Source organism: Toxotes jaculatrix, chromosome 21 (genome assembly GCF_017976425.1).
Source record: "Toxotes jaculatrix isolate fToxJac2 chromosome 21, fToxJac2.pri, whole genome shotgun sequence".
NCBI lineage: Eukaryota > Metazoa > Chordata > Actinopteri > Toxotidae > Toxotes > Toxotes jaculatrix.
Genome location: NC_054414.1, coordinates 7,867,887 through 7,891,189, shown reverse-complemented (window position 1 = coordinate 7,891,189; position 23,303 = coordinate 7,867,887). Strand labels below are relative to the sequence as shown.

Here is a 23,303-nt window from a genome sequence, read left to right as displayed (position 1 = left end):
GTAAGCGTCCTTCGCCGTTGCCATGGAGACGACGCGTGCATGTACGTGATATAATATAAACGGAGCAAAATGACACAGGGCAAAGACAAGAAGAAAAGCACGATAAAAAAGGATAAACAGGAAAACGAGAAGACGTGTGGAAACGCAGAGCCACCGCAGACAGTGGAAGGAAGAGACAAAAGAAAGTTACTGAGCGACTCTGGTACTCTGGATGACACCTACGAACTCCCGGCACTATTTAACCTAATTATTCAGAGGTAGATCATCACTCACAACATTTATTCGATAATTAATTTCTAGAGCATCTTCACACTAATAATATACCTGCCTAAATACAGTTAATTAATTTTCCAGTGTAAACTCTGGTGTCTCGTTGACAGATATGAGGGGGAAACCAGTGAGGGCCAGTTTCATGGAGAAGGTGTTGCTTGTTTTGAAGGAGGCCATTTGTACAAGGTGCAAAAGCAAATAACACCACATTTCTCAATACTTCAATAAACGTTATTTCCATCAAAATAAAGAAGGCTGCATCATGAAGTCACTGCTTTGTTTGTGTGAAGGGCATGTTTACCAAGGGACTTCTGGATGGACATGGTGTCTTCACATGTACAGGCGGATTGAAATATGAGGTAGGGAGCAATAATGATATACTATAGTAACTGTAAGTTCTTAAACAGAGTGTTTTACATTAACCCATATGTACATAACATGTATAAACATGCATCCTGTACACATACAAAATAAAATAAATCAGAGTCTGGCAAAATAGAATAGAATAGGATAATATGGTAATGCTCTTCTCAAAATCTTGAAAGAAATGTAAGGTTCTAATCCAACAGGGAGAATTTGTGTGCAGCAAGCCCATGGGCCAGGGTTCCATCACCTGGCCAAATGGCAGCTCCTATAAGGGAGATGTCTACCAGGGTATACGACATGGGACTGGAACTTACAATTGTGCCAAAAGTGGTGTGTTATACAGAGGGCAGTGGGATCAGGGCAAGAGGCATGGAAAGGTATGATTCACCAATTTATTATGAGGTATTTTTTCCTTTTTTTTTTTTTTTTTTCTAAATCGATTGTCTTTGTGTCAGGGTACTGTGTATTATAACCAGGATAAGACCTCTTGGTACAAAGGAGATTGGGTGAAGAACAACAGAGAGGGACTGGGAGTGAGATGGTATGTATGGAGCATATGATCTAACATGTAGCCTAGGTAACATCTGAGCTTCCTAAAGGTTAGATCTATTTCTCAACAGCTACCCTTCTGGTAACGTTTACTCTGGTGAGTGGAAGAATAACCTAAGACATGGAGAGGGCACGATGAGGTGGCTAAAGCTGGGACAGCAGTATGTTGGGATGTGGCAGGATGGACTCCAGGTATGAAAGCACACCATGTGCACATACTGTAGCAAATCCTCCTGTTGTATTATCCCATCCCTCTCCCAGACTATCATAGCATATCATATTGTTTGTTGTTCATGTTTTGTTGTTCACCTCAGACACAATACAGTAATTCCAGGAAAATAGCTTTTGATCATCCTTTAAAACATTAACCGTGATAGATGTTTTTGTTGTGAATCACATGAGCTTACCTCTCTGACAGCATGGGCAAGGCACACATGTCTGGATCCTAAGGCGAGCATACGGATCCCAGTATTCCCAGTGTAATCGGTACACAGGGGACTTCGTTCAGGGTCAGAGGCACGGACTGGGAACGTTTTACTATGCTGGTGGTGCAATCTATGAAGGAGAATGGAAGAACAATAAAAAACATGGGAAGGTTAATCAAAAATACAATATTGCCTCTCACTGTCAATCTGAATATGAATATGATTACAAGAAATTCTAAAAGTTACTGTGCTTCATGGTTCATAGGGAAAATTCACTTTTAAGGACGGGCATGTTTTTGAAGGAGAGTTTGTGGACGATCAGATGATAACACCCAACTTGAATGGAAACAGAGCTCCCACTCCTCTGTGTGGTAAACACCTACAAAACATTAGCTCCATTCAAAATTTTCAGTTTTCCAACAAGAAGATAAATACAGTTGCATACAATGGCTTACAGTTTTTTTTGTCTTGTTACAGGTGCATTGCCTCTGTCAGGTAGCGAGTCATCGGTCTTAGGACCAGACATGGCTCTGAACATCGAATGTCTTCTGAATCAAATCCCTGAAAGAAAGCGTGACACAGAGCGCAAACAGGTCAGGTCTCACTTCACCGTAAAATTGTTGACATACAGTATGATCTTTACCCTACATCCTTATTTTCTCTCCTGTTCCTGCCCCAATCCTGTGTTTCACGAGTAACAGGTGGAGTTTGTGGTATTAAGGAAAGACGCAGAGCTGCGGTCTATCTACAGTTTCTACAGCAGACTTGGTAATGACCACTCCCCAGACAACACCTTCCTGCTGTCCCGCCTGCAGCTCTGGCGCCTGCTCAAAGACTGTAACATCCACCATCACGAAATCACTCTGGCACAGATAGACCATTTTATCAAAGGTGGGAGGGACTGCCATTCACAATCTCTCTGATCTACCTTTTCCTGATACAGGACAGGACACTGATAGCTTCAAAATCACTGTACATTTGGATGCTTGGACACTGTGCTGAATGTTGTCACTCTTTGTGTGTCTCAGAGGATACTGCTACAGAGATCCACTCTCCCTTTACCCCCTTACCTCTTCATAGGCTCCTCAGCTGTCTTGTGAGCGTGGCCTACCACATCTACAATAAAGACATATTGTAAGGAAAAAAACGTTTTCCAACACATTATCACTAATGTGCCAAACACGACCAAACCAAACACGTGGTGTGCCTGTGGAGAGAGAGAGAGAGAGAGAGAGAGAGAGAGAGAGAGAGAGAGAGAGAGAGAGAGAGAGAGAGAGAGAGAGAGAGAGGGAGAGAGAGAATGAGCAATTTATTGCAGTGGCTTACATAGACTCTCCACCAGAGCCCAGGTGTGTTGAGCCACTCAAGACACCTGCAGACAGGAGGAATAGACACACCCAGAGGATGACACACATGGGGCATCACAGTGAAATATATATATATATAAAGGGTGAAATATATAAAACTGCATTATGGGCTTCCTTTAAATCCTATCCAGATATACATGGTCTCCATGGGATGAATCCTGACTTTGATGATCCCCTGACTTTTACTCTAGCGCCACCACAGGGTTGATATTTACAATTGTGAAAGTGAAATATCTCAGCAACTACTGGATAGACTGGCATAGAATTTAGTACAAACATTCATGACTGCTTCAGGATTAATTGCAATAACTTTGCTGATCCTGATTTTCCATATTGCTTCATCATCAAGTGAAAATTTTAACTGGTCCAATACTGACAACCTACAAAACCGAAGCCTTTCCCATCTGACTCAGCTATACATTGTACAGTAGCATTGTTACTGTGGGCATGTAAGCATACTGACGTTAGCAACTAGCTCAATACCCCGTTGTGCACAAGTACAGCCAGACAGAGATACTAGCTTTCAAAGTCTGTCCAGTTTCAAAAGATTAAAGGTCATAGAAACGTCTCAAACTAAAATGAGCTACAGTGACGTTAGAGTTACAAGGTTTTCACTCAAAAATGCATCATTCGGACACAGAATAACGACCCCACAGTGGACACAATTAGAATCTAAACTTTTTATCCTTTGTAACTGATTTTGAATTAGAAACACCACTTCTCTTTTCACAGGTCACAAAAGCACCTTCTGGCTGCTTGCTTATCCAAACTGATGACAGATGACATCCTTCCCAATGCTAAGAATGTAAAAGGTGGGAACAATATGATATCACAGGCTCTTTTGCAATTACTGCAAATGTTTCAGTCATTCAGACCCTTCACAGTTTGCATGTCCCTCTTTTCTCTGGTGTTTTTGAATGTTTTGTCTAAGTCAACACACCTACACAAACTGATGCTGCAGTATTCATCACCCTTCTTAGTTCTGTTATGCAGTAATAGCTGTGTTCACTAACTATAGCTGTTTATCCAGGCTTCCTGTTTGGACAACCAGACCTTTCAGTGGTGGCTATGAACTACATGAAGAGGTGCTGGAAAGTCTATCAGGCTTACTGCAAGGTTCATGCAGCCCCCAGAGATGACCAGACCATGACCTTCAGACACCTGCTGTGGATGTTCAAGGTGCCGCAGACTGTAACAAAGATTTTTATGCATATTAACTGTGTCTTGTTCATTTTCTCATAACATACTGAGTAATGGGTGCAATTTCTAACACGATCAGAAAGCTGTTCGATTTTCAATGATTTTTAATTAAGTCATAGAGATTGATGTTGTTGTGAAATGATGTTGCCTACTTCTAAGCTAAAGAAGTCTCCTTTACCAATCACCTTCCGTCCATTAACTAAAAACAAATGTGTCATATATACATAAAATGTATAATTCCGACCACGTTTAAGACTTTGTGGTGATTAGTTTATTTTAACGCCTGTCAGGATCTTCGTCTGTTGGACAATAAGCTGACCACAGCGAGTTTACTGAAGGTCATCACTGCAGAGAGCCACGACCCCAACAACCTGTCCTCCTGCCTGGATCTGGAGGTCTGCCTGTTATGTTTACACCAGCTGACTCATCCAACATGTTTCATCAGAGATTATTTAAGATTATTCATTTATACCTTCTGTATCCTTTTTGTTGTTGCCTGACTCTTTTTCTGCAGATTACGTTTCTGGAGTTTTTTGAGGTACTGCTGGGCTGTGCTGAGGTGAAGTGTCAGCGGGTTTCTGAAAGCCTGGAGGAGCATCAGTCCCTATCCAGATTCGATTCGAAGACTCTGAGAAATCTTTCTGAAATGGAGGACAGCGACAAACCCTTACAATCGACAAGCAGCTCTACTCAGTCGGTCAGATCCTTTCTCAAGCCTTTCATGACCTCTGCACCCCAACCCAGTCTACTTAAATAGTGTAGCTGTTCCAGTGTACCTTTAACTCTTTCTCTGTCCAGGTGGCAGCTCTAGTGAATTCCCCCATCATTTCTGAAATCTCCAGCCCCAAGTCAGCGGAGGTTGGTTGCAACAGCAACAACTGGTTGAACCAGGCATTGATGACTGGGGCTGCACCTATACAATTATTTCACAGCCAAGATGAGTTGTCAGTGTTAGGGTTAAAATACCATACACTCTATGGGAAAATATCAGAAAGACATTAAAATATCCAGTATTGATATCAAAATTGCTGCCATGCAATGACATTATTAACAAAATATGTAATAAACATTTATGTACCTGAAATCTTTAATAACATATAATTGAATTTACATCTTACCATAGATAGAGAAATCCCGTGACACAGAACCATACCGTGATCAGGACATCTTGGAGACTCAACAAAATGTCAAGACTGAAGTACATGAGCAGCCTCAGTCTCCAGGTTTGGTTTTATTGTTTTTTTTATCTTATGTTGGGAATGCACATCTTTCCATGAAAGATATTTTGTGTTGGCTTGAAAACTCATCACATACCAGCTGATGTTGGGTCTAATATGTATTAAAACATATATTTCTAGAGCACACAGAAGAGCAAAGAGGTGAGGGAAAGGGTATGCAAACCAGAGGAACGGAGGCCAAAGACCAGACAATTCATCAGTTCTTCAACCACTTTTTCTTCCCTGCGTTTGACCATCATCAGTTGGTGACTGAAAAGATCAAGGAAGATAAACAGCAGGAGGCCTTAAGATGCATCGCTGCAGCTAAGACCCTACAAAGAGCCAGGTAATCTAAGATTTCTTTTCTATATGCATTAGGCTTTTTCTGATTGAACAAACACAACCAACATCAAAGAAGATCTAGTCTAAGTCTAAGTCTAAGCAGCAACTGGCTTAATAGTACAATGTTTCACTATATATATTATAATAAAGTAGCCATACTTCTTCAGCGCAGACATTGCCGCCAGGTGGCATCTCACCTGTCCACCTTTATCTCTGCTTCTTGGTGTGAACTATCTCCACCCATGTCCCAAATCATCCTGCTGCTCCCTTATGCACCCCACTACACCTTTGTCCCATAAACATGTGTAGTGCTCAGTGTTGTACTGTGTTGTGTTACAGGCAGAAGGAGCATTAAGAGGCCGATGAATGAAAGCAGAAGATGAAGATGCAGTAATAATGTGGGCAGCAGAGAAACCTGTCAGACGCAGGATGAAGCCAGCTGTTTCATAGCCAAAATATTCACAAAGTCCAAAAAACAAATAAAATGCTTAGAGCCTTCAAATACAGTAATAAAAGCAGTGAGTGCATTGGCGATTTTTGTATTTATGTAAATAAAGAGTTTTGACCATTTCCTTCTGATAACTAGAACTTTAATCAAACCATCCTTTCGGACACAACTATTTTCCAGTAATCTGAAAATAAATGTTAATAATCACTCAGATATTTTTTTTTCCAAAGGGAGTAAAAAAAAAAAAAAGAATTAGTACAAAAGAAAAAGTCTTTGCTACATATTAGAGGGAGGGGTGAAGACCATGAGGTCACTTGGACATACAGACTGGCGTATCCGGTTGCTCAGGTCCGGGGTGAAAAGAAGCAGGGCAGACTCTGCTGTCTGGACCTAAACAGTACACAAAGACGATTCAGAAAAAAATATCTGGAAATGAAAAGGATGCAATAAATAAATAAAAGTAGTAGGTCAGAGCCTAGTTAAGCGTTCAAAGTCAATATTTAGAAGTTACGAAATTTTAAAAAATGGAAAAAACTTTAACCTGTGGTGACTGAAGATTTAACACTGAGGGCACCGCTGTTAGTGCTGTGGTGACAGTGAGAGAGTGAGCGTAACAGTGAGTAACAAGAGCAAAAATGTACAATTTGTAACATCAGTTTAAAATAAACCTTCGCCAGAAGAAAACTCAGAGTGGTTATTCCCTTATAATCAGACAATCACAGCATTTTCACTTAAAGTTGCAGTATGCAGGTTAAGACAATTAAAAAAACAAAACAAAACAAAACAAAACAAAACAAAACAAAACAAAACAAAACAAAACATCAGTACTTCTTTTAACAACACAACAACTTAAATTCCTTCTAGATAAATTCTTTTTTCTCCAATTCTCAGTATATGCCTACTGCAGCTTTAATATCCATAAGTGTTGTTAAGGTGGTAAAAAAAAAAAGATGGGTGTACCCAGTGACTGTTCATGCACAGAGCCTATGGGTATCAATCATACCTGGTTCCTGTTGAGTTAGCAGGTCTTCAGATTGACTTCTGGGACTCTCCATCTCAACATCCACTGCCATGGGTGACAACGTCTCCATGGCAACTGTCTCCCTTGGTGACAGGCTGCATCTCTGTGATGGCTGGAGGTAACGCTCGAAGTCCAACCCGGGAATTTCCTAAAAGTTACAAAGGAATAATTTGTTTATTGTAAAACCAGAAAAAAAACTTTCACTTCTCAAATGTCTCAGGCTGAGGTTTCTGAACACATACACAGAATTCAAGTGACGCCTGAAAAATTGTTTACCTCAACAACTGAGCTGTCTGGTGTACAACACACAGACACTTGAGCCTCCACCTGGCCATGTACAGCAGGGAGGGAGGAGATGGGAGGCTGGCAGGGAGTCATACAGGGTGACAGCGTGAAACTCAGAGATGATGAGGGCTCAGGGAAGGCAGGAGTAGGTGTTTTGCACAGAGAGAGGGAGAGTCTTGGAGAGACAGGAGGGTCAACATCGACAGCTTCAGCTGGTTCGTCTTGCTCCTCCACTACAGAAATAGATGGAAGTGAATGCACAGGTATGGCTGTGCTCAGTTCAGGGTTTTCCTGCGTAGAGACTGTTTCTGTCTGCTGTGAAGGGCCCCCCTCAGGCTGGGTGTCGTCTGAAAGAACTTCCTTGACAGGTGAGAAACAAAGAGAGACATTCACAGTGTCCTTTCTCTCCTGAGATGACTGGGGAGTGGCACACTGAGGCTTTGGTGCTTGTGCTGGGGTTTCGTCGAGAGTAAGACACATGCGGGCAGGAGTGAGGACAGGTTGAGCAGGAGAAGCAACGGCCTGAGCGGGGGTCTGAGCCAATGCAAGGGATCGTCGAGTGACTCTTCGAGGTGTGAGGTAGTTGGAGCAGGGAGAGGCCTGAGGCGGCACAGCAGCGCTCAGACGGTTGGATCTCCTCACTGAACCTACAGAGACAACAATGTACAACATGGTTATTAATCCAAATCTTACAGCTCAAGAAGGCAGGAAAATGTACCCAAGCAAACACTGATACATGACATGAAAAGCAGAATGTGGCGTGTAGATATTCTCCTCTCACCTGAGGGTTTGGCTGGACTCTCCACTTGGAAGAAGCCTCCATCAAAGAGCACTGTGTCTGACATGTGGGCCCCTGTTTGTGGTTGTGGTTCCTGAGAGTTCACGCTGGGGTCATCCTCGCTTTTACCAGCATCCTTTGCAGCTTTCTCTGCCTCTGCTGCCTGCTGTCTGGCTTTCATGGCAGCTTTCACAGCAGCCAGGCGAGACTTGGCTGCTGCTTTGGTTCCTGTTGGCTTGGCAGGCACAGCTGCTGGTTTCTGTCCAAAGGACAAGAGGGACACGATGTGTTTGTTTTCATTTCATTGGACATTTTTGCCTGTTAACTACATACGTGCTCATGATACAGATCACAGCAATCACAAATAAAAATGGACATAATACATTGTGCTGTTACATGGGTGTGTGATCATACAGTCTGTTTTAAAATAGTCAAAATGTATACTGCAAAATACAGCACAATTCTGTGTTTCAAAGCATATTAATGTGTTAATGAAACTAAATTAATTTAATTCACCTTCACTACTTTCCTCTGTCGGGGTGGGGGCTTGTGCTCCTCCACCCAGCCTCGACCCTCTGCTTCTTTGAGAGCTTCAAACTTCTTGTTGACGTCCTCTACCTGAAAAGTACAAAATACATATATAGCTGACCTTCTCCTCGTGGATTTGGTGTCGGAAACCATACGTTGTCCTTCTCCTAGAAGCACTCACCTGGTAATAAACCATGTCCCAGAATCCCTGCAGGTCAGTGCAGGTGGTGATCTTCTCCCCTCGGCCCAGCTCGCAGTCGTCCACCAGGCCGCTGAACTGGTTAAATCGCTCTTTCATCAAAAGCCTCGCTTGGCCGACTGCTGTGCGCATACGGTCTCTCACTAAACAGACAAGAGCAAGAAAGACACTGAATTACAATTGTTCAGTTAAAGAACACTGGCATAGCCCCAACCCCGCAGTTATGAAGACCACTCTCTACCAAATGAAACAGAGCTGCATATTCAGGATGCCAATCAGTCCTTGTTAGAGAAGATATACTCACTCTCTTCTGGGATGGACTCATCCTCCACTTTAGACTCCCAGTGAGAACACAGAGTTGTCAGTCTGTCTGTCTCATTGGCAATTTCCGATCTGAATTATAAAAAACAAATGAATTTAAAACATTGAATTAACTGAATAATTCATTGTAAAAACATATATGATTAGGAAAAAAAGCAAGCCACCTGAAGTATGGAACATCATGCTTTGATTCCAGGGGGCTGCCTGAAGTTGGAGGAGCCACTGTGGGAGATGTACGAGGTGGGGAGCGGCAAGGTGATTTAGGGGGAGAGGGCTTGCTTAGTTCGACTTGAGGCTCCAAATTGAATACGGGAGCTGGTGGGATATTGAAGCTGGTGCTGGGTAGAGAGTCACAACATGCCATTTAGATCATAAACAACTCAAGTTATAATCCTACAAAGTTTCTTAGAGGCTTCTTCTGTGATTTGGCTTATTTACAATGATATTAAAGCTTTCTAGTGTCTTAAAAATCTTTTTAAAAAAAAGGAAAAATGCTAAAGCAGACATACCTTGGTGTAAGGAAGGCATCTGCTGAGCGAGGAGTGAGAGGCTCAAACTTGAAGCATGACAAACCAGCAGGAGCCTGGAAGACAAAACCCTCTGGAGCAAATGAGGATAAAGAGGATGGAGCATCAGCTGGAGCTTGGTCGAACACCACGTCTTCCTCCTCAGAACAGGGTGTAGGGCTGGGAGGATGAACTCGGGCTGGTTCCTCTATCTCAGGCTCCTACAAAAAACAGAAACAGCAAACTATGTGATCTAAGAGTTACTAGTAAAATAAAAATATGGTTTAAAAACACCTTTTTAAAAAGTCAGAAAAGCTCACCTTGGGGACAGGAGGCTGGGCAGTGTCGTTGACAGTTGCTATGTTTTAGATACACAAAAGAATGGGGAGGAAATTAAAAACAACTGCTTGTGTTAACATTAAATTGGATGGCTCTTTGTCAACTTTAAATGATACCTTTGCAGTTTCTTTCTCTGCCAGAAGGGGGGACCACAGGGTTGACAATGGCTCTCTTCCTTGTGGTTCTTACATCTGAGGGTGGGGAGAGATATTTAACAATATTAAGTACCTTTCTAGAACAATACTGTCTTTCTCCGTTTGCTTTGATGATCATACATCCAATGGCCTAAAAGTCTCTATGCCAAAGAATAAAAAAAAAAAAAAACTGCTTGAACTCTGGCCTTGGCTCAGTGTTTACCTGCAGCCTTGTCCTTAGGTTTGTCTTTCACCACAGGAACTGCTGTAACAGGAGGCCTGCTGGCTGATCTGGTTGACAAGGCTCGTACAGGCTCCACTACAGTACGATGTCATGACACAGAGACACAGATTGAGATGCAGATAAGGAAACAAAATATGGTAAAACCAAAAACCATGGCTGGTCTCAAGGTCCAGTTATCTGCAAGAATTTTCCTTCTTATTAATTACCTGCACAAACTTTGGCCTTGGTCGTCACTGGTGCTGGTGCAGGTTTGACAGGAGCTACCCGGGTTCTGGTTGATCTTTCCACAGCAGGTTGAGCTACAGGAAGAGCAAGAGATCCGATTTAAAAAAAAAATTACATAAAATCACCAGGATGCAGCAGATGGCGTGAATCATTTAAAATAAAAAAGGAACATTCAGTTCATTTACCTTTTTTTGCCACAGTGTTTGGGTCCTGTGTCTTCAGAGGCTGTAGTGATTTAGGCAAAAGAAAGATGGTGCAACAAAGTGCATAACAACTTTTAGTTTTACAGAAGTTAAAATGAGAAAGATTTTCAGGATCAGAAAGAAAACAGTACCTGCTGCAGTTGCTGTTTCATTGAACGGGTGACTCTGGTACTCTGGGATGGTGCTGGGTTCACTTTTGTCTGGAAGACAAAAAACACATGTTGATCATAGGAGTCATTGGTCGCTGAACTGTATCCAGATGCAAAGAGCAATCCCTCTGTTATAACCCATCTCAATATATCAAGTAAGAACAAATAAAAGCAGTGGAGTAGAGGTATAATTTACAAACACATTTACAAGTCTACCTTGCTCACCTCCTTAGCTCTTTTTGGGGCAGCTGGGACCACAGGCAGGGCTACAATGGTGAGGGTGTCCTTTGGATGATAGAGGCCAGTCTTAAAAACCCCTTTACGCTCCTTTTCTCTCTTTTCTTTCTCCTTCTCAAGAGCCTTACGCTCTTTCCAGCGCTCAAGCTGTTTCAGCCTCTCTTCTATGGCTCCACCTGAGGACAAATAAGTATGGGATAGAGCTAGAATGATGAGCACAAAGAAGAATTCAACAAATCTTCTACAAATGTTTTTGTCTGTACAAATGGCTGCTAGCCACTGTTAACTATTAAAGCAATGGAAAGATGTGAATCATTGAAAGAGATGGTGTGGATGCCTCATTGCATATGTGCACAGGTTATTATATATATATATATATATTTGAGTTGAAGCTGTAGTGGAAAGAGAAGCAATACTTTTAGCAGGTTTTGCATTGTTCTGCGTCTTCTCCTGAATGGTTGACATGTTGCCCACTGCGATGGAGGCATCCAGGGAAGACATTTCCAGCTCTGGGAGCTTGTCTAGCTGCCTGCGTGTGTTCATGGCACGTTCTCGGTTCTCCTTCTGGGACTGGGACCTTCTGCGGGACATTTTTACCCTCAGCATGGACACGCTGGCATCCCGCTGGCGCAGGTGAGCAAATCGAGACTCCATGATATCTGGAATAATTAGGAAGAAGAATGGATGATGTCTTAGAGGCACACTGCATATGACAGTAATTACAGATATTAAGCTACATCACAAAGATGTAACTGTAGTTGTATACTGTCACAAAAACGAGAAAATTATAGAAGAAATTACACACAAAAAAACAGACTTAATTGTCATTTGCATAAAAAAGTTGCATGAAACAATTAGTCCCTTCTCAAAATAATGATAACAGCAACAAATGTGTATTCAAATATTATTACTATAACGTTTGCTTTAAACGATTGCTTTTCCTCAACTAAAGCCACTGCATCGCTTGTGTTGCTTGGCCACAGTTACGTTACATTAACATTAGCCTGTTGCTGAAATAAACTACAGTAAAAACCAAAAGCCATGACGCTAACCAAACCTTAGTAAAAAGGACGTACATGAAGAGTCGAAAATGGGCCAGAAAGTGAGTCAACACACAGACACATCTTGTCTGTGTAGTAAAAAAAAATACTTCCCCTGGTCGATACATGCTGTACTTAGCAAACTTAAAGAAGCAGTTCAAAACCTAACGTCAAGTTGAGCTAACTTTATTTTGTATTACAGTTACACTTCGACCACTGACCATAACTAAAATGTATTAATTATAAAGCATGCATGAAGGCAAAATATGATTTCAGAGAGTTAGCAACCAACATTAGCTACCCAGCTCCGACTGACCATGAAACAAGAGGAAATCACAAACTCAGGTAACTGTTCAATAAGCAACTAAACAAAGCTTAAACTAGCTATTTAGATAACATATAATTACACACCCATTTTACTTGGTCCGTTTCCAAAAAGCACTTATAAAAACAAGCTTCTTCTTCTGAATATTCAGTTAAAAAAAATAAAAATAAAAACCGAGTGCACAACGGACGGACTCAGTTCAGCCTAAAAACACAACAATCATGGCGGGTGAGTTTTTGAAATTCATCCATGGTGACGCTGATTGGCTGCAGGTCAGATGACAACGGTGAGCTCTGATTGGTTCTTTTTCTTCTTCTTTTGTTTGTTTTCCTGCCGTAAAAACAGGATAAAAAACACTAAGGTTTTACGTTTTATATGTTTTTTTCAGCATATATCTTTCTATCTTGCTTTCTGAAAGCAGTCTCTCCTTTAAAATAACAGGTTCATTTTCCCATTGTTAGATTATTGCCTTGACTGTAGATCAATATAATCCTTTAACTCGCTAGCTATGTAGATTAATCATCAAATGGGATCATGAATTTGAAACTCTTAAAAGTGAGCCACACCTGATGATTTTTGACAAAAAAGTTGTGTGCTAATCAGCGTCCATTTTTATTTTTGTAATGGATGTTGCTGTTTGTTAAACTGTCAAAACCTTTACTCACTATTATGCATCTAAAAAAAGTACATTTACACTACGTAAAATTAATTCTTAATTTATTTAAAGTTAGCGCAGTTGTTTACAAACCACAATACTTTGACATTATTACATCTTATTTAAAAATTATCACTGATCATCAAAGGAACCTGGAGTAAACTGTTTTGTGCATGTCAGTTTTTAAATTAATTGGAGACATTGTCACAATATGTTCATTAAAAAAAAAGCATGAACAAACTGTATTCTGAAAGAAGTCAAAACAGTTAACAAAATCCTACAAAGAAAATGAAAGAAAATAAAAGTACATGTACAGTAAAAATCTGGATTTTTTCACATAATTACAAGATGAAAATACATTTTTTGTGGGTTAAATTAAAAAAAAAAACTTGGGAGAAAGCTTTTTATATTTTTTATTTCACAATGCAATTATTGCATTACGCTGATGCTGTCATGATCTCCTGCAACACTGACAGTTTTTAGTGTTGTGAAACAGCCTCTCTACTCCATCAGTCCAAGAAGAATATGTTGTTGAACTGTGTTGCACAAAGCCTCTTAACCTCCTCTGTGGAAGAGAAAAGATAAAATGGCATTAAGGATAAAGTGGAGATTAGGCATTAAGGGTGAAGTGGAGATTAAGTGTCAAGGCAAATTGTCTATTGTGGTGGTAATGAAACAGATTTACTCTTTGCCAGGTGGTGGAGACATACCGTTTACTTCAATTAAATTGGCGTTCTTCTGGTTCAGGATCACATACAGTTCTCTCTGGTCTGACTTCTTGCCGACTACCCAGTAGTCTGTCATAGCTTTTACGATGATTTCTTCATCTTCATCAACCCTGGGAGACAGATAGAAAAAAAACAAAGCACCATCACACAAAGGAATAAAACAAAACATTCATATAAGGTTGTTTTTTTTTTATTTAAGGGTAACTAAGATGATGTATTTACCTATACAGGCAACAAAATGTCATTAAAAAATCATACAATTGAATATTATTTAAGGTTTGTACCTACTAAAAATTGAATTTCATATTACAAACACACAAGGGACCCGTATGTAATTACCTAAAATTATAGAATTATTTACATAAATAGCACAGTGAGTAAGTTTTGATCACGCTGACATGATAAGATGACAAGCAGCATCTGCACAAAAACAGGAACTGATATTGATACTGGGATAAAAGCTATGAATGTCGTTGTCACTGTGCATCCCACAGACTTAAAATGGGACATTCACATGACTAGAGTCATGTGAGACATGACTACTTCAAAAGATACTAAGATTACAAAGTCCCCAGGAGCATCACATTATGTATGAAAATGACTGGGCTGATATCCAGAGTTTGTAGTTTTACACATTTTCTTTCCTGGGTTTGTGAAATCTGAAAATACAGTACAGCTGCCGTTTAGAGCTAAAGAGAAGTTTTAATGGCCTCATGCTGGCGTACTATCTACTGATGCTGACATGAAAGGAAAACTTTATATAACTAACACTAACCAATTATATTTACTCTTTGGTTTCTACTGGAAAGGCCAGCAATACCCACCAAGCTGATTTGTGCCCAGTGACTAGAAAAAAAACATTTTAACAAATATCTGGATTCGTTTGCTAAAGATAAACACAGCAGCAATTTTACAAAGCCAATGTTCTCTGCTGTACCTGGCAAAGTCACAGTTGATGTCTCCCAGGATCTTCATGAGGTCAGGATGGACAGAGGTGAGGCAGACACTGGCAGTCTTCCTCATATGGATGGTGCTCTTCTCTGCCAGGTTCATGTGGTTGAAGTAGATGAACTTAAACTGGGGCTCCTTCTCTGGCCTGGACAGGGCACAATAAGGAAAAAAATTAACAAAAAGTAAAGCATGAGCAAGCACATCATCTTCAGTCACCATTGGGATTCACATAACCCTTTAGTTATTTTACCAGGTGCTTGTGAAAAAGAAGGACAGGAATAAAGATGACATCTTTTTTTCCGCTTCACTGTTAAGGTGACATTAAATGGTTCAGTGAGGTTCTGTTTTCCTCTCTTATGTCACACTGAACATGAGAAGAAGCCTCTAGCACCATTTTGACACATCTGGATGAACGCCACATCTTTCTACTGAGTTTTACCACTAAAGCTGAAGCCACGGTCCCTGTATAAATCAGTAAGGGACAGGAATAGAATCAATGTCAGGTTAAAGAGTTCAGGTCACTTGAAGGCAGACCGTTCTGTAAACACACATTATTAATACATGATACAGTAAGCCAAATCACTTTGGATGATAACATCCACAAAAAAGCAAGTTCTACATTTTAATTAAGCCTACTCCCCTGTCCACCCACGCTAGGGTGAGCTAAGGGCACAGTTATTACCACAGCTTACCTGACAACGGTACTGTAATTGCACCGCTGGAAGCAACTGATTTGATCTATGCTGCATCTTATTATTTACAGTTCCACCAGGCCAAATCAGGACACAGACCTGAACGCCAGCTGAGGAATTTGGGACGGCATTATTTATTCAGTGGATTCTTCACTAGAGTGATTAAAAAGGAGCCCATCAAATTGTCCAGGCCAGGGAGTCCAGTCTTAGATTACAGGCCTGGGCGTATCTGAAGCTAACTGCTGGGGTTAAAGGAGAGCTGGCCAGGATGCCAGTCTTTAAAGCTAAACTGCTTGAGTTACCCCTAAGTAGTGCCATGATGGTATCCAATGGTATCAGAGTTTCATCTATCAGTGCCAGCCAGGCGGAGTTAACACAAAGGAATGACTGCAAACTGATGACAAACAACATGGCAACTGTAATCACCAAGGGCATGACAGCGCTAAACTTTCTACTAAGGCAGAAAATGTTTTTATCGAACAAAATCACAGATAACAGTGTTAAACAGTACTACACTGGTTTTTGTTTTAAGATTTTATTTTCTATTTTAATGCTGCGGGTTACATTTCAGAGATGCTCCCCCTTACCTACCTTTGCACAGCCTGAGGTTTTCAGACCTGAGGTTCTCAAGCTGCTGGCTGGACCTGTGTATAGAGTTAAAGCTGAAGCTCTTGAATGACCTGCCTGAGGAGCCTTGTCATTATCTTCCTCTAAATCACTTCTTAAAACTATTTTTCTTTTAGACTTGAAATCTTACATTTAATATGTTCTGTTTCTAGCTTATTGATTCTATGCCTGTATATTTGTTTTTACCATTTGTTTTGAGTACATTACTTTGCAATATTGCTTTTTGAGAAGTACACAAATAAACCAAATGATTATTACTATTTATTAAGTAACAGATTTCATATATTGCCTCAGATGTTGCCTGATGCCCTTATGCTACATTCCGTGTTTTTGTCCTATTAGATTAGATATGATGCTGAAATGAATGTCCACCAAAAAAAAACAAAAAAAAACAAAAAGAAAAAACAGATTGGATTCTTAACTGACCCTGATATCCTGCGGTTAATGGTGAATTGTTCACATATATCAGATGCCAGCAAGGTAAGCTGAGGGCCCACCAAGCTGTCCAGTTGTTCACAGAAGTCCCTTGTCAGCTCCACAGAGGCTAGAAAGAGACGGAGAAGGAAATGAGCTAAGGAAAAAGTAATATTTTAGCTTTATATAAGGAGCAAAATGGCCAAAATACTATAAAATACCAGATTAAAAGAACTCCATTTTAACAATTCAAATAGGAAAAGGTAAAAGACTGCGAACGCCATCATGTATGTGGGTGCAAACTTACCACTGATCATAAAACAAGCTGCAGCGCTCATTGCCTGGAAAAGAGCAGATCAGTGCAGGTTAAATGGAGAATCAAGGTCACACAGTTTAGAAATTACATTAACGTGATGATAAGCATCGTGGGACGCACTTCATCATTTTAAAACTCAGCTGACTAATCCCAAAAATCCATATCGTTTGATAGAGCAGTGGAATAGCTCATCCTAGATCCACTGTTCATAAACAAATCCTCCAGTCACAGATTATGAGAATCATCCTAAAAATGAATAACAACTCCCCCCTTCTGATTTTAATACATTAAAAAACTCCTGTATGCGTATGAATGATTCAATGAGATTGAGTCTGTAGACTGTCACGAAATAGCAGATCATATTTACTCTACCATACCTTATAAACAATCAGATGCAGCTCCTCGTAACCGTCCCCCGTGCTGACAAATATTTTTGGAAATCGGAATTTGGCCTCTGGATCTTTGAGATTGGTGGGTCCTGTCAAAAACCTGGCGAGAGAAGAGGAGCGCTTAGCTGAGTAATTATTTAGAGAGTGGAAGTGAAATTCAATATTCTCATTACAAACAAGACTGAAAATCGAAAGGTTCGCTTGGACTCCAGAGGGCTGTGATGCTGATGAAAGAAAAACAAAAGAACCTGAAGAGCAGAGGAACTGAAAACATTCAAGCTGTCCTGATGGTTGATGGTTAATCTGACTGAAGGAAAGACCATGTTGTAATTAAAAAAAAAAAAAAAACAAGGGATTCACTGTTGTATCCAGTGGATTTCAAGGATGCCATTCAATATTATGTGGAACCATTAGCATCGAAAAGCATGTCTATGTGTTAAATGTGCTTTCTCTATGTGTATCTTTGCTGGCACAGATCTCCAAGTACTGCTTTAACCTTTTATATTTTTACTTTATCGCAGTCATTACTATTTTTCTGGCCTTTACCTAGTAATCTTTATATTCTAATGTGTCGTCCAGTTAGAGCTGTAGAACTGCGTTTCCTATCCCGTGATAGGTCACCAGGAGTCAGACTTGGACTACTGCAGCAGCCCTACTTCCCCCTTAGAGACTAGATACACCAAACAGCATACAGACACAAGTTTTGTCAGACAGCAAATACCTGAGCAAACTTTCTTTAGTTACCTAGGTACACTGAAACTGAAGAGAAAGCGGATTTTCCCGAGGCTGTGATACTCTACCCACTGCTTTGTTGCTTGACTACAAAGTGTTAGCCAAGGGAGTTACCACCTTATCTAATTAGGTTGACTGTAAGCAAAGCTCATCACTGCATCCAAATGTAAACATTCATACAGACATCAAGAGTATTGTTTCTGATGCGTAACGCTTTGTCCTTAAGTGACATTACTCCACCGGTGCATCACCGCACCAAGAAATATTCAAACAAAACCTGAATGTAACTCTCATTTTGATCCCATCCTGTGCAGAGGACGTGGGTACACAGACAGACATGCAGGAAGTCAGAGACTCACCTTCCATAGTGCAACAAATTCCCTGTGACCTCTGGCCTCAGAGGAGAGTCCCTGCCAGCCAACTAAGAGAATATTAAGAAAAGAAGGACAAGTCGTCAGAGTGCATATGTGTGGCACTGCTTTGAAAGTCATACTCAGGTCAGCTGTCTTATAGTCTCTGTCTGGATCACTAATATAATAAAACCTTTACAGTAGATTGCATTCATTCTTTTACTGTATTTCATCAACGTGATGTTCAAGTTTGACTTTATGAACAAGGGTTGGAACCAGCACCAAATGTGTTCATCTATGTTTGGAAAACTACATCACCTAACAGCATGGACCCAGAAATGCAAGATGAATCACCAGTTAAACTGTTATTATTAAAAGTGTTGTAGAGCAAATACTTCTATAAAATGACAAGAAGGGGAAGCTGTTCATTTTATCTGGCCATTGCGCACTCCCATCTCCTCACCTCTGGTTCAGAGTGTCTGGGGAACAGCGAGGTGGTCAGGTACTTGTACAGGATCCTCATGTCGTCTTGTTCCAGTCCGCTCCTGCAGGCAAAACCAAAACGTTAAACCTTTCCACCTTATAACCTTCACAACACACCGTGCCAAAACGCAAAACCAAAATCCGTGATTGCATATTTGTGCTGTGCTGTGAACTGTGTTCGGCATCATGGGCTAGATGTTAAAACAAAGTGTCTCCTGGTGGTAATTACAGTTCAGCGGTGGTTGTAAACGTATTAGAGAGCAGGGCATGAAAGCACACAATGCAGCTACTTAATTTGGACAGTAATTAAACAGCTCCTCTCCGTCTGTCTACTGAAAGTTGGCAATGAAAGATCACACTGCTCTCAAGTCATTTCATTAGCAATCACATAATCCCTGTGTGCTTACTCACCGAGCTGGGAGGCTGACAGTGCAATTAAGGGCAAGTGACATGTCAGGGAGCACATAAGCTGCAAAGAGGATTAGAGGTTGTGTTTAAAGCCACCTCTGTTTACCCAGCATGCAATTGTGTGTTTGCAGATGCCAATGCTTTGATTTTTGTACAAGACTGTGGGAGACATCAAATCTTACAGACGGTGGATGTCAGGGCCAGACATACACAGACTAGAACAAATATCCAACAAGCACTCAGTCTGTACCAGATAAGCTGGTCGTTATACAGGAAGGCTGTGTATTTGATCAGGCTGAGGCTCTCCTCCACTCTGTTGACAAAGGACTGGATCTTCAGGTAGGTCATCTTGTCCAGTGGGAAGAAGCTGATGCCTCCAAATACATCCAGCAGGTCGCAGGACTGCAAGTGGAGAGTCTGCAGATACTAGAAACCCCAGAATGAAGGCGCGCACGCACACACACGCACGCACGCACACACACACACAGAACGAAAATGGAGAAGGAAAGGAGCGAGGGGTTAGTTTACCCGTCTACAAGTGCCTCCTTACAGTGCAATAAAGAAAGCGGAATGAGAAACTCTGTGATTGACGCTCTGCACAGACGCTTGCATCACCCTGGAGCAGAGAAGGGCTGACATTCAACCTCTGATACGCACACCACAGTCTCTCTCTTTCTCTCTGTCTTTGAGTTACATGATGGAGAGGGAAGCCTGGCTTAACTTAAGAAGGGTATTCCCTAATTAGAAATGAATTTTTTATGCTTTGTGTTTTGCCTGGAGATGCATGGCTCCAGCAAGGTGACAGCAGCATGAGGCAAAGATAGATAATGTAGGCAAATACTGAGAAATCAAGCATGATTGCAAACATCTTTTTGACAGTTTTCCCAAGAGAGGCACGAGCATTTACTAAAAAGAAACAAAACAGTAAATGCATGTACAAATATCATCAGCGATGGAGTCCAACCCTTGTGAAAACATTTACTTTCAGGCTTGACTGACTCTTTATAAATAACTGTGTGTGCATTATTAAATTAAAATGAATCATGTTGTCAAAGCAAGGCCAATATTTATATCCACCTAGCAACAAAGTAAGAAGTGGACAGATTTTGTTACCCTGTAGAAGAATTTTTCAAGCTTCTGAGTGAGCAGCTCCACTCCGCCGGCTTCCATTGCTCTGCCAAATGTGCCATTGAAGAGCTACAGCATAAAGAAAATAATCATTAGTACCAGATTTGTTTTACATTATAAATTGGTAGTTTGGGGTACTGTATTAGTGTCACTATGTGGAAGAGTACAAAAAAAAAGAAAATATATACTTATATATGCTGTTAAAAGCATAACAGATAATCTAAAACATACTGGAACTGACCTTGTACATACTGTAGCATTGCCTTACAACTGCACCATAAACAGTATCCTACAAAGACAAGATGGCATGGTAAGTAAAATACAAAACTGCCAATTTTCTAAGAAAAGACATCTAGTGAGTATCTCTCTGTACTCACAAGTATTTCCTCTTCCTGATATTCTACTGTGGGAGGTTTACCGTCTTTGTTTGGTTTCTCGATCATTGGGTTTCGAACCACCTGAGGGATGGATACAAAAACAGCAGATCAAAAGGGATTAGAGAGGTAAAGCTAAACTACATTGCAAAGAAGGTCAACAAAGTCAAGACAAACAGTAAATGCTGAACAATTTATGTACATTAAAGCCTTTAACATACCATGACTATCCAAAAATTGTCCTCGGGCTCAAAGAAAAACTGCCGGTTCTTCTGTGTGTGCAAGGATTTAGCTGGTTTTGTCGGACAGAACGTCCTGGAAGACAAAAAAACATGACCATGAGGAGCAAGGAGACACACCCCAGCGAGCCAATCAGCTACTCATTTTGTGCTTTTGCAGATATAAGATATTTATCAGTGTGTATCTGGCCAGTTGTTGCAACATTTCCCTATTCTGTTGTACAGCAGGCTGAAAGAAATTGCACTCGTTTTACACACCTTGTCAAGTATTTAATGTTAAGACCATTTTTAAGCTCATGCAAAGTCTGAGCAAAAAGCCCAAAAGGCCAAATAAACACACCCAAATCCACTCTGTCAATAGAATGTTAGCGGGGAAATACAGTAATAATCTGTACCTGGTGAACTGTACAATGGCTTCACACAGGCCCACATTTCGGATCTTCTCATTCTTCTCAACATCACTGGGATGGTAAAACAAAATCTTCTTCTCTTCCTAGAAAAAAACCAAGACTCTTTGCATCAGCGATGCAATTACCTTATAAAATGTTTTCTTGATAACCACAGAGTTAAAAAAAAAAAAAAAGTAAATTGATTCAGATGTAAAACATGTGCATATCAACTTGTCCTCTAGAAGTCGAGCTCACCTCTCCTTCCCGTGGTCCAAATGTAGGGTTATAAATGAAAAAACTAAGCAGAGACGGTGTGTACTGTTTCTCTTGCATTCCTGAGGCCATTCTGGGACTGTAACAGACACAATGAGAAAGCTGATCAAAACATCAAGGCTCAAAGATCTCCAGGTTACATCAACGTCAACCTTTCACCAGCTTTACCTTATCATCAGCATTAGTGTCACTTGTGTCTGGATTTCCTTTGCTCCAAAGACAGTCTGGTTAGCATGCCGTGTGCCTGCAGAAGGAAGACAAATACATCGCAAACTGAAGCATTACAAATCTACAGATAACAATAACTGACTGACAACTGATAGGTCCACACACATAGCGGATCAGCATCTGGTCAAAGTTGGAAGCACAGAAGGCATTTACACCAGGGATGCCCAGGTCTGATACGCTGGATCAGTATCTATCCTGAAACTGATATTACATATTTCCATTAACAGTTGGTTTCATTAAGCCGTGATTCCAAAGAGTTCAACCCAACAAGATACAGAGATTTTAATTTGGGAAAAATGAGAACACTGGTACTGAACTGGTAGTCAAACCTGATACATTATAATCTTGAAAACGGGATTTATTACAGGGATGAGGTATTAGACTGCATTAGTTCTACCCAAGTGTAATAGCACCCAATAAATTGGCACCCGAATGTAAGTTTTAACAATAATATATATATATATATATATATGGAAAGCAAAAGTAGTGCAGTATGATCAATATTTTTCATGATTTGCTGATCCCAGCAATTTATTACTATGTTATTTAGCTTGACTGCAACGTCAAAATCTTGACTCAACAGTAAGTTATAAACGTTAAGATAATTCAGTCGAGGAAAAAGCTCTGTGCGTTTGTTTTCACTTCAGTACACTGCTCGAATTACTGTCCGTGGATACTTTTCACCTCTTGTTTTTTTACATTTAGTCACTTTCACCGTGTACACGTATGGTGACTGTAAATCTAGCAACCTTACCCTCTGCCGTTTAGCCGGTAAAGTCTCTGCGAGCTGAGCTAAAACACCTCGATGTCTTTACACAGCAGCAGTATTTGTGAATAACAACTCGACGGATTAAACGCACAAAGCAACGTCTGTGGCTCTGTAAGCTAACCAGCGCAATATTTAATAGTAACTGGTACCAGCAGCCGTTGGGAAGTCGGTCACAGCAGCTAGCGGTCTAGCTGGCTCTGCTAGCTGCAGAGTTGTGCTTGCAGAGGTCCAGGCGCAGAAAAACTCCGTGGACTGTGACGGTAACAGAGTAGCACGACGGTAACACTCACCTTACAGAGAATACACCCAACACTTTCTGCTGCCCGTGGTTGTAAACTTCGTAAATAAAAATAAAAGAATGAGGAAATGAGATCAATGAGAGGAGACGCCGCATTATACTTTACATTCTTAACTTCCTGCTTTTGACAGCGCGGTGTCAC

General features: G+C 40.7%; 3 protein-coding genes across 4 annotated transcripts; 1 reads left to right on the top strand and 2 right to left on the bottom strand.

Annotated features, from left to right (window-relative positions):
* Positions 1-29: 29 nt before the first annotated feature.
* rsph10b (radial spoke head 10 homolog B) lies at positions 30-6,091 on the top strand. Its single transcript, XM_041029429.1, has 18 exons — positions 30-257; positions 381-456; positions 561-629; positions 840-1,013; positions 1,092-1,177; positions 1,257-1,377; positions 1,604-1,780; positions 1,876-1,981; positions 2,088-2,203; positions 2,312-2,501; positions 2,639-2,744; positions 3,710-3,789; positions 4,008-4,156; positions 4,468-4,572; positions 4,692-4,825; positions 5,330-5,400; positions 5,536-5,740; positions 6,076-6,091. The coding sequence occupies exons 1-18, from the start codon at positions 70-72 to the stop codon at positions 6,089-6,091; spliced, it is 2,169 nt and encodes a 722-aa protein (XP_040885363.1). The 5' UTR covers positions 30-69.
* dlgap5 (discs, large (Drosophila) homolog-associated protein 5) lies at positions 5,969-17,748 on the bottom strand. Of its 2 annotated transcripts, XM_041029269.1 has the most exons (20): positions 17,739-17,748; positions 12,805-12,911; positions 11,770-12,012; positions 11,342-11,529; positions 11,099-11,167; positions 10,950-10,989; positions 10,746-10,838; positions 10,519-10,614; positions 10,278-10,352; positions 10,143-10,180; positions 9,826-10,043; positions 9,481-9,654; positions 9,300-9,388; positions 8,978-9,138; positions 8,785-8,886; positions 8,272-8,527; positions 7,482-8,137; positions 7,188-7,353; positions 6,726-6,769; positions 5,969-6,574 (listed from the first exon to the last, which is right to left on the bottom strand). In XM_041029269.1, the coding sequence occupies exons 2-20, from the start codon at positions 12,806-12,808 to the stop codon at positions 6,461-6,463; spliced, it is 2,826 nt and encodes a 941-aa protein (XP_040885203.1). In that variant the 5' UTR covers positions 12,809-12,911; positions 17,739-17,748; the 3' UTR covers positions 5,969-6,460. The 2 variants fall into 2 exon arrangements, with proteins under 2 accessions (XP_040885203.1, XP_040885202.1); XM_041029268.1 differs by lacking the exon at positions 17,739-17,748 and having other exon boundaries at positions 12,805-13,174.
* On the bottom strand, positions 13,431-23,290 carry ccz1 (CCZ1 homolog, vacuolar protein trafficking and biogenesis associated). Its single transcript, XM_041029270.1, has 17 exons — positions 23,154-23,290; positions 22,035-22,110; positions 21,849-21,945; positions 21,600-21,697; positions 21,187-21,280; positions 20,969-21,049; positions 20,833-20,880; positions 20,577-20,660; positions 19,714-19,889; positions 19,036-19,117; positions 18,582-18,643; positions 17,479-17,590; positions 17,093-17,126; positions 16,798-16,915; positions 15,039-15,197; positions 14,084-14,211; positions 13,431-13,938 (listed from the first exon to the last, which is right to left on the bottom strand). Exons 2-17 carry the CDS (start codon positions 22,046-22,048, stop codon positions 13,883-13,885), a joined length of 1,443 nt encoding a protein of 480 aa, XP_040885204.1. The 5' UTR covers positions 22,049-22,110; positions 23,154-23,290; the 3' UTR covers positions 13,431-13,882.
* Between the last annotated feature and the right edge of the window lie 13 nt (positions 23,291-23,303).

Coding starts and splice junctions, on each gene's coding strand:
- rsph10b (XM_041029429.1), top strand. CDS start 70: ATGACACAGGGCAAAGACAAGAAGAAAAGCACGATAAAAAAGGATAAA. Junction 1,781..1,875: donor ACAATAAAAAACATGGGAAG/GTTAATCAAAAA, acceptor CATGGTTCATAG/GGAAAATTCACTTTTAAGGA. Junction 4,573..4,691: donor CCTCCTGCCTGGATCTGGAG/GTCTGCCTGTTA, acceptor CTTTTTCTGCAG/ATTACGTTTCTGGAGTTTTT.
- dlgap5 (XM_041029269.1), bottom strand. Junction 9,389..9,480: donor CATGATGTTCCATACTTCAG/GTGGCTTGCTTT, acceptor TTTATAATTCAG/ATCGGAAATTGCCAATGAGA. Junction 8,138..8,271: donor GAGTCCAGCCAAACCCTCAG/GTGAGAGGAGAA, acceptor TTGTCTCTGTAG/GTTCAGTGAGGAGATCCAAC.
- ccz1 (XM_041029270.1), bottom strand. Junction 19,890..20,576: donor TTGAAAAATTCTTCTACAGG/GTAACAAAATCT, acceptor TGGGGTTTCTAG/TATCTGCAGACTCTCCACTT. Junction 19,118..19,713: donor TATAACGACCAGCTTATCTG/GTACAGACTGAG, acceptor TTTTGCCTGCAG/GAGCGGACTGGAACAAGACG.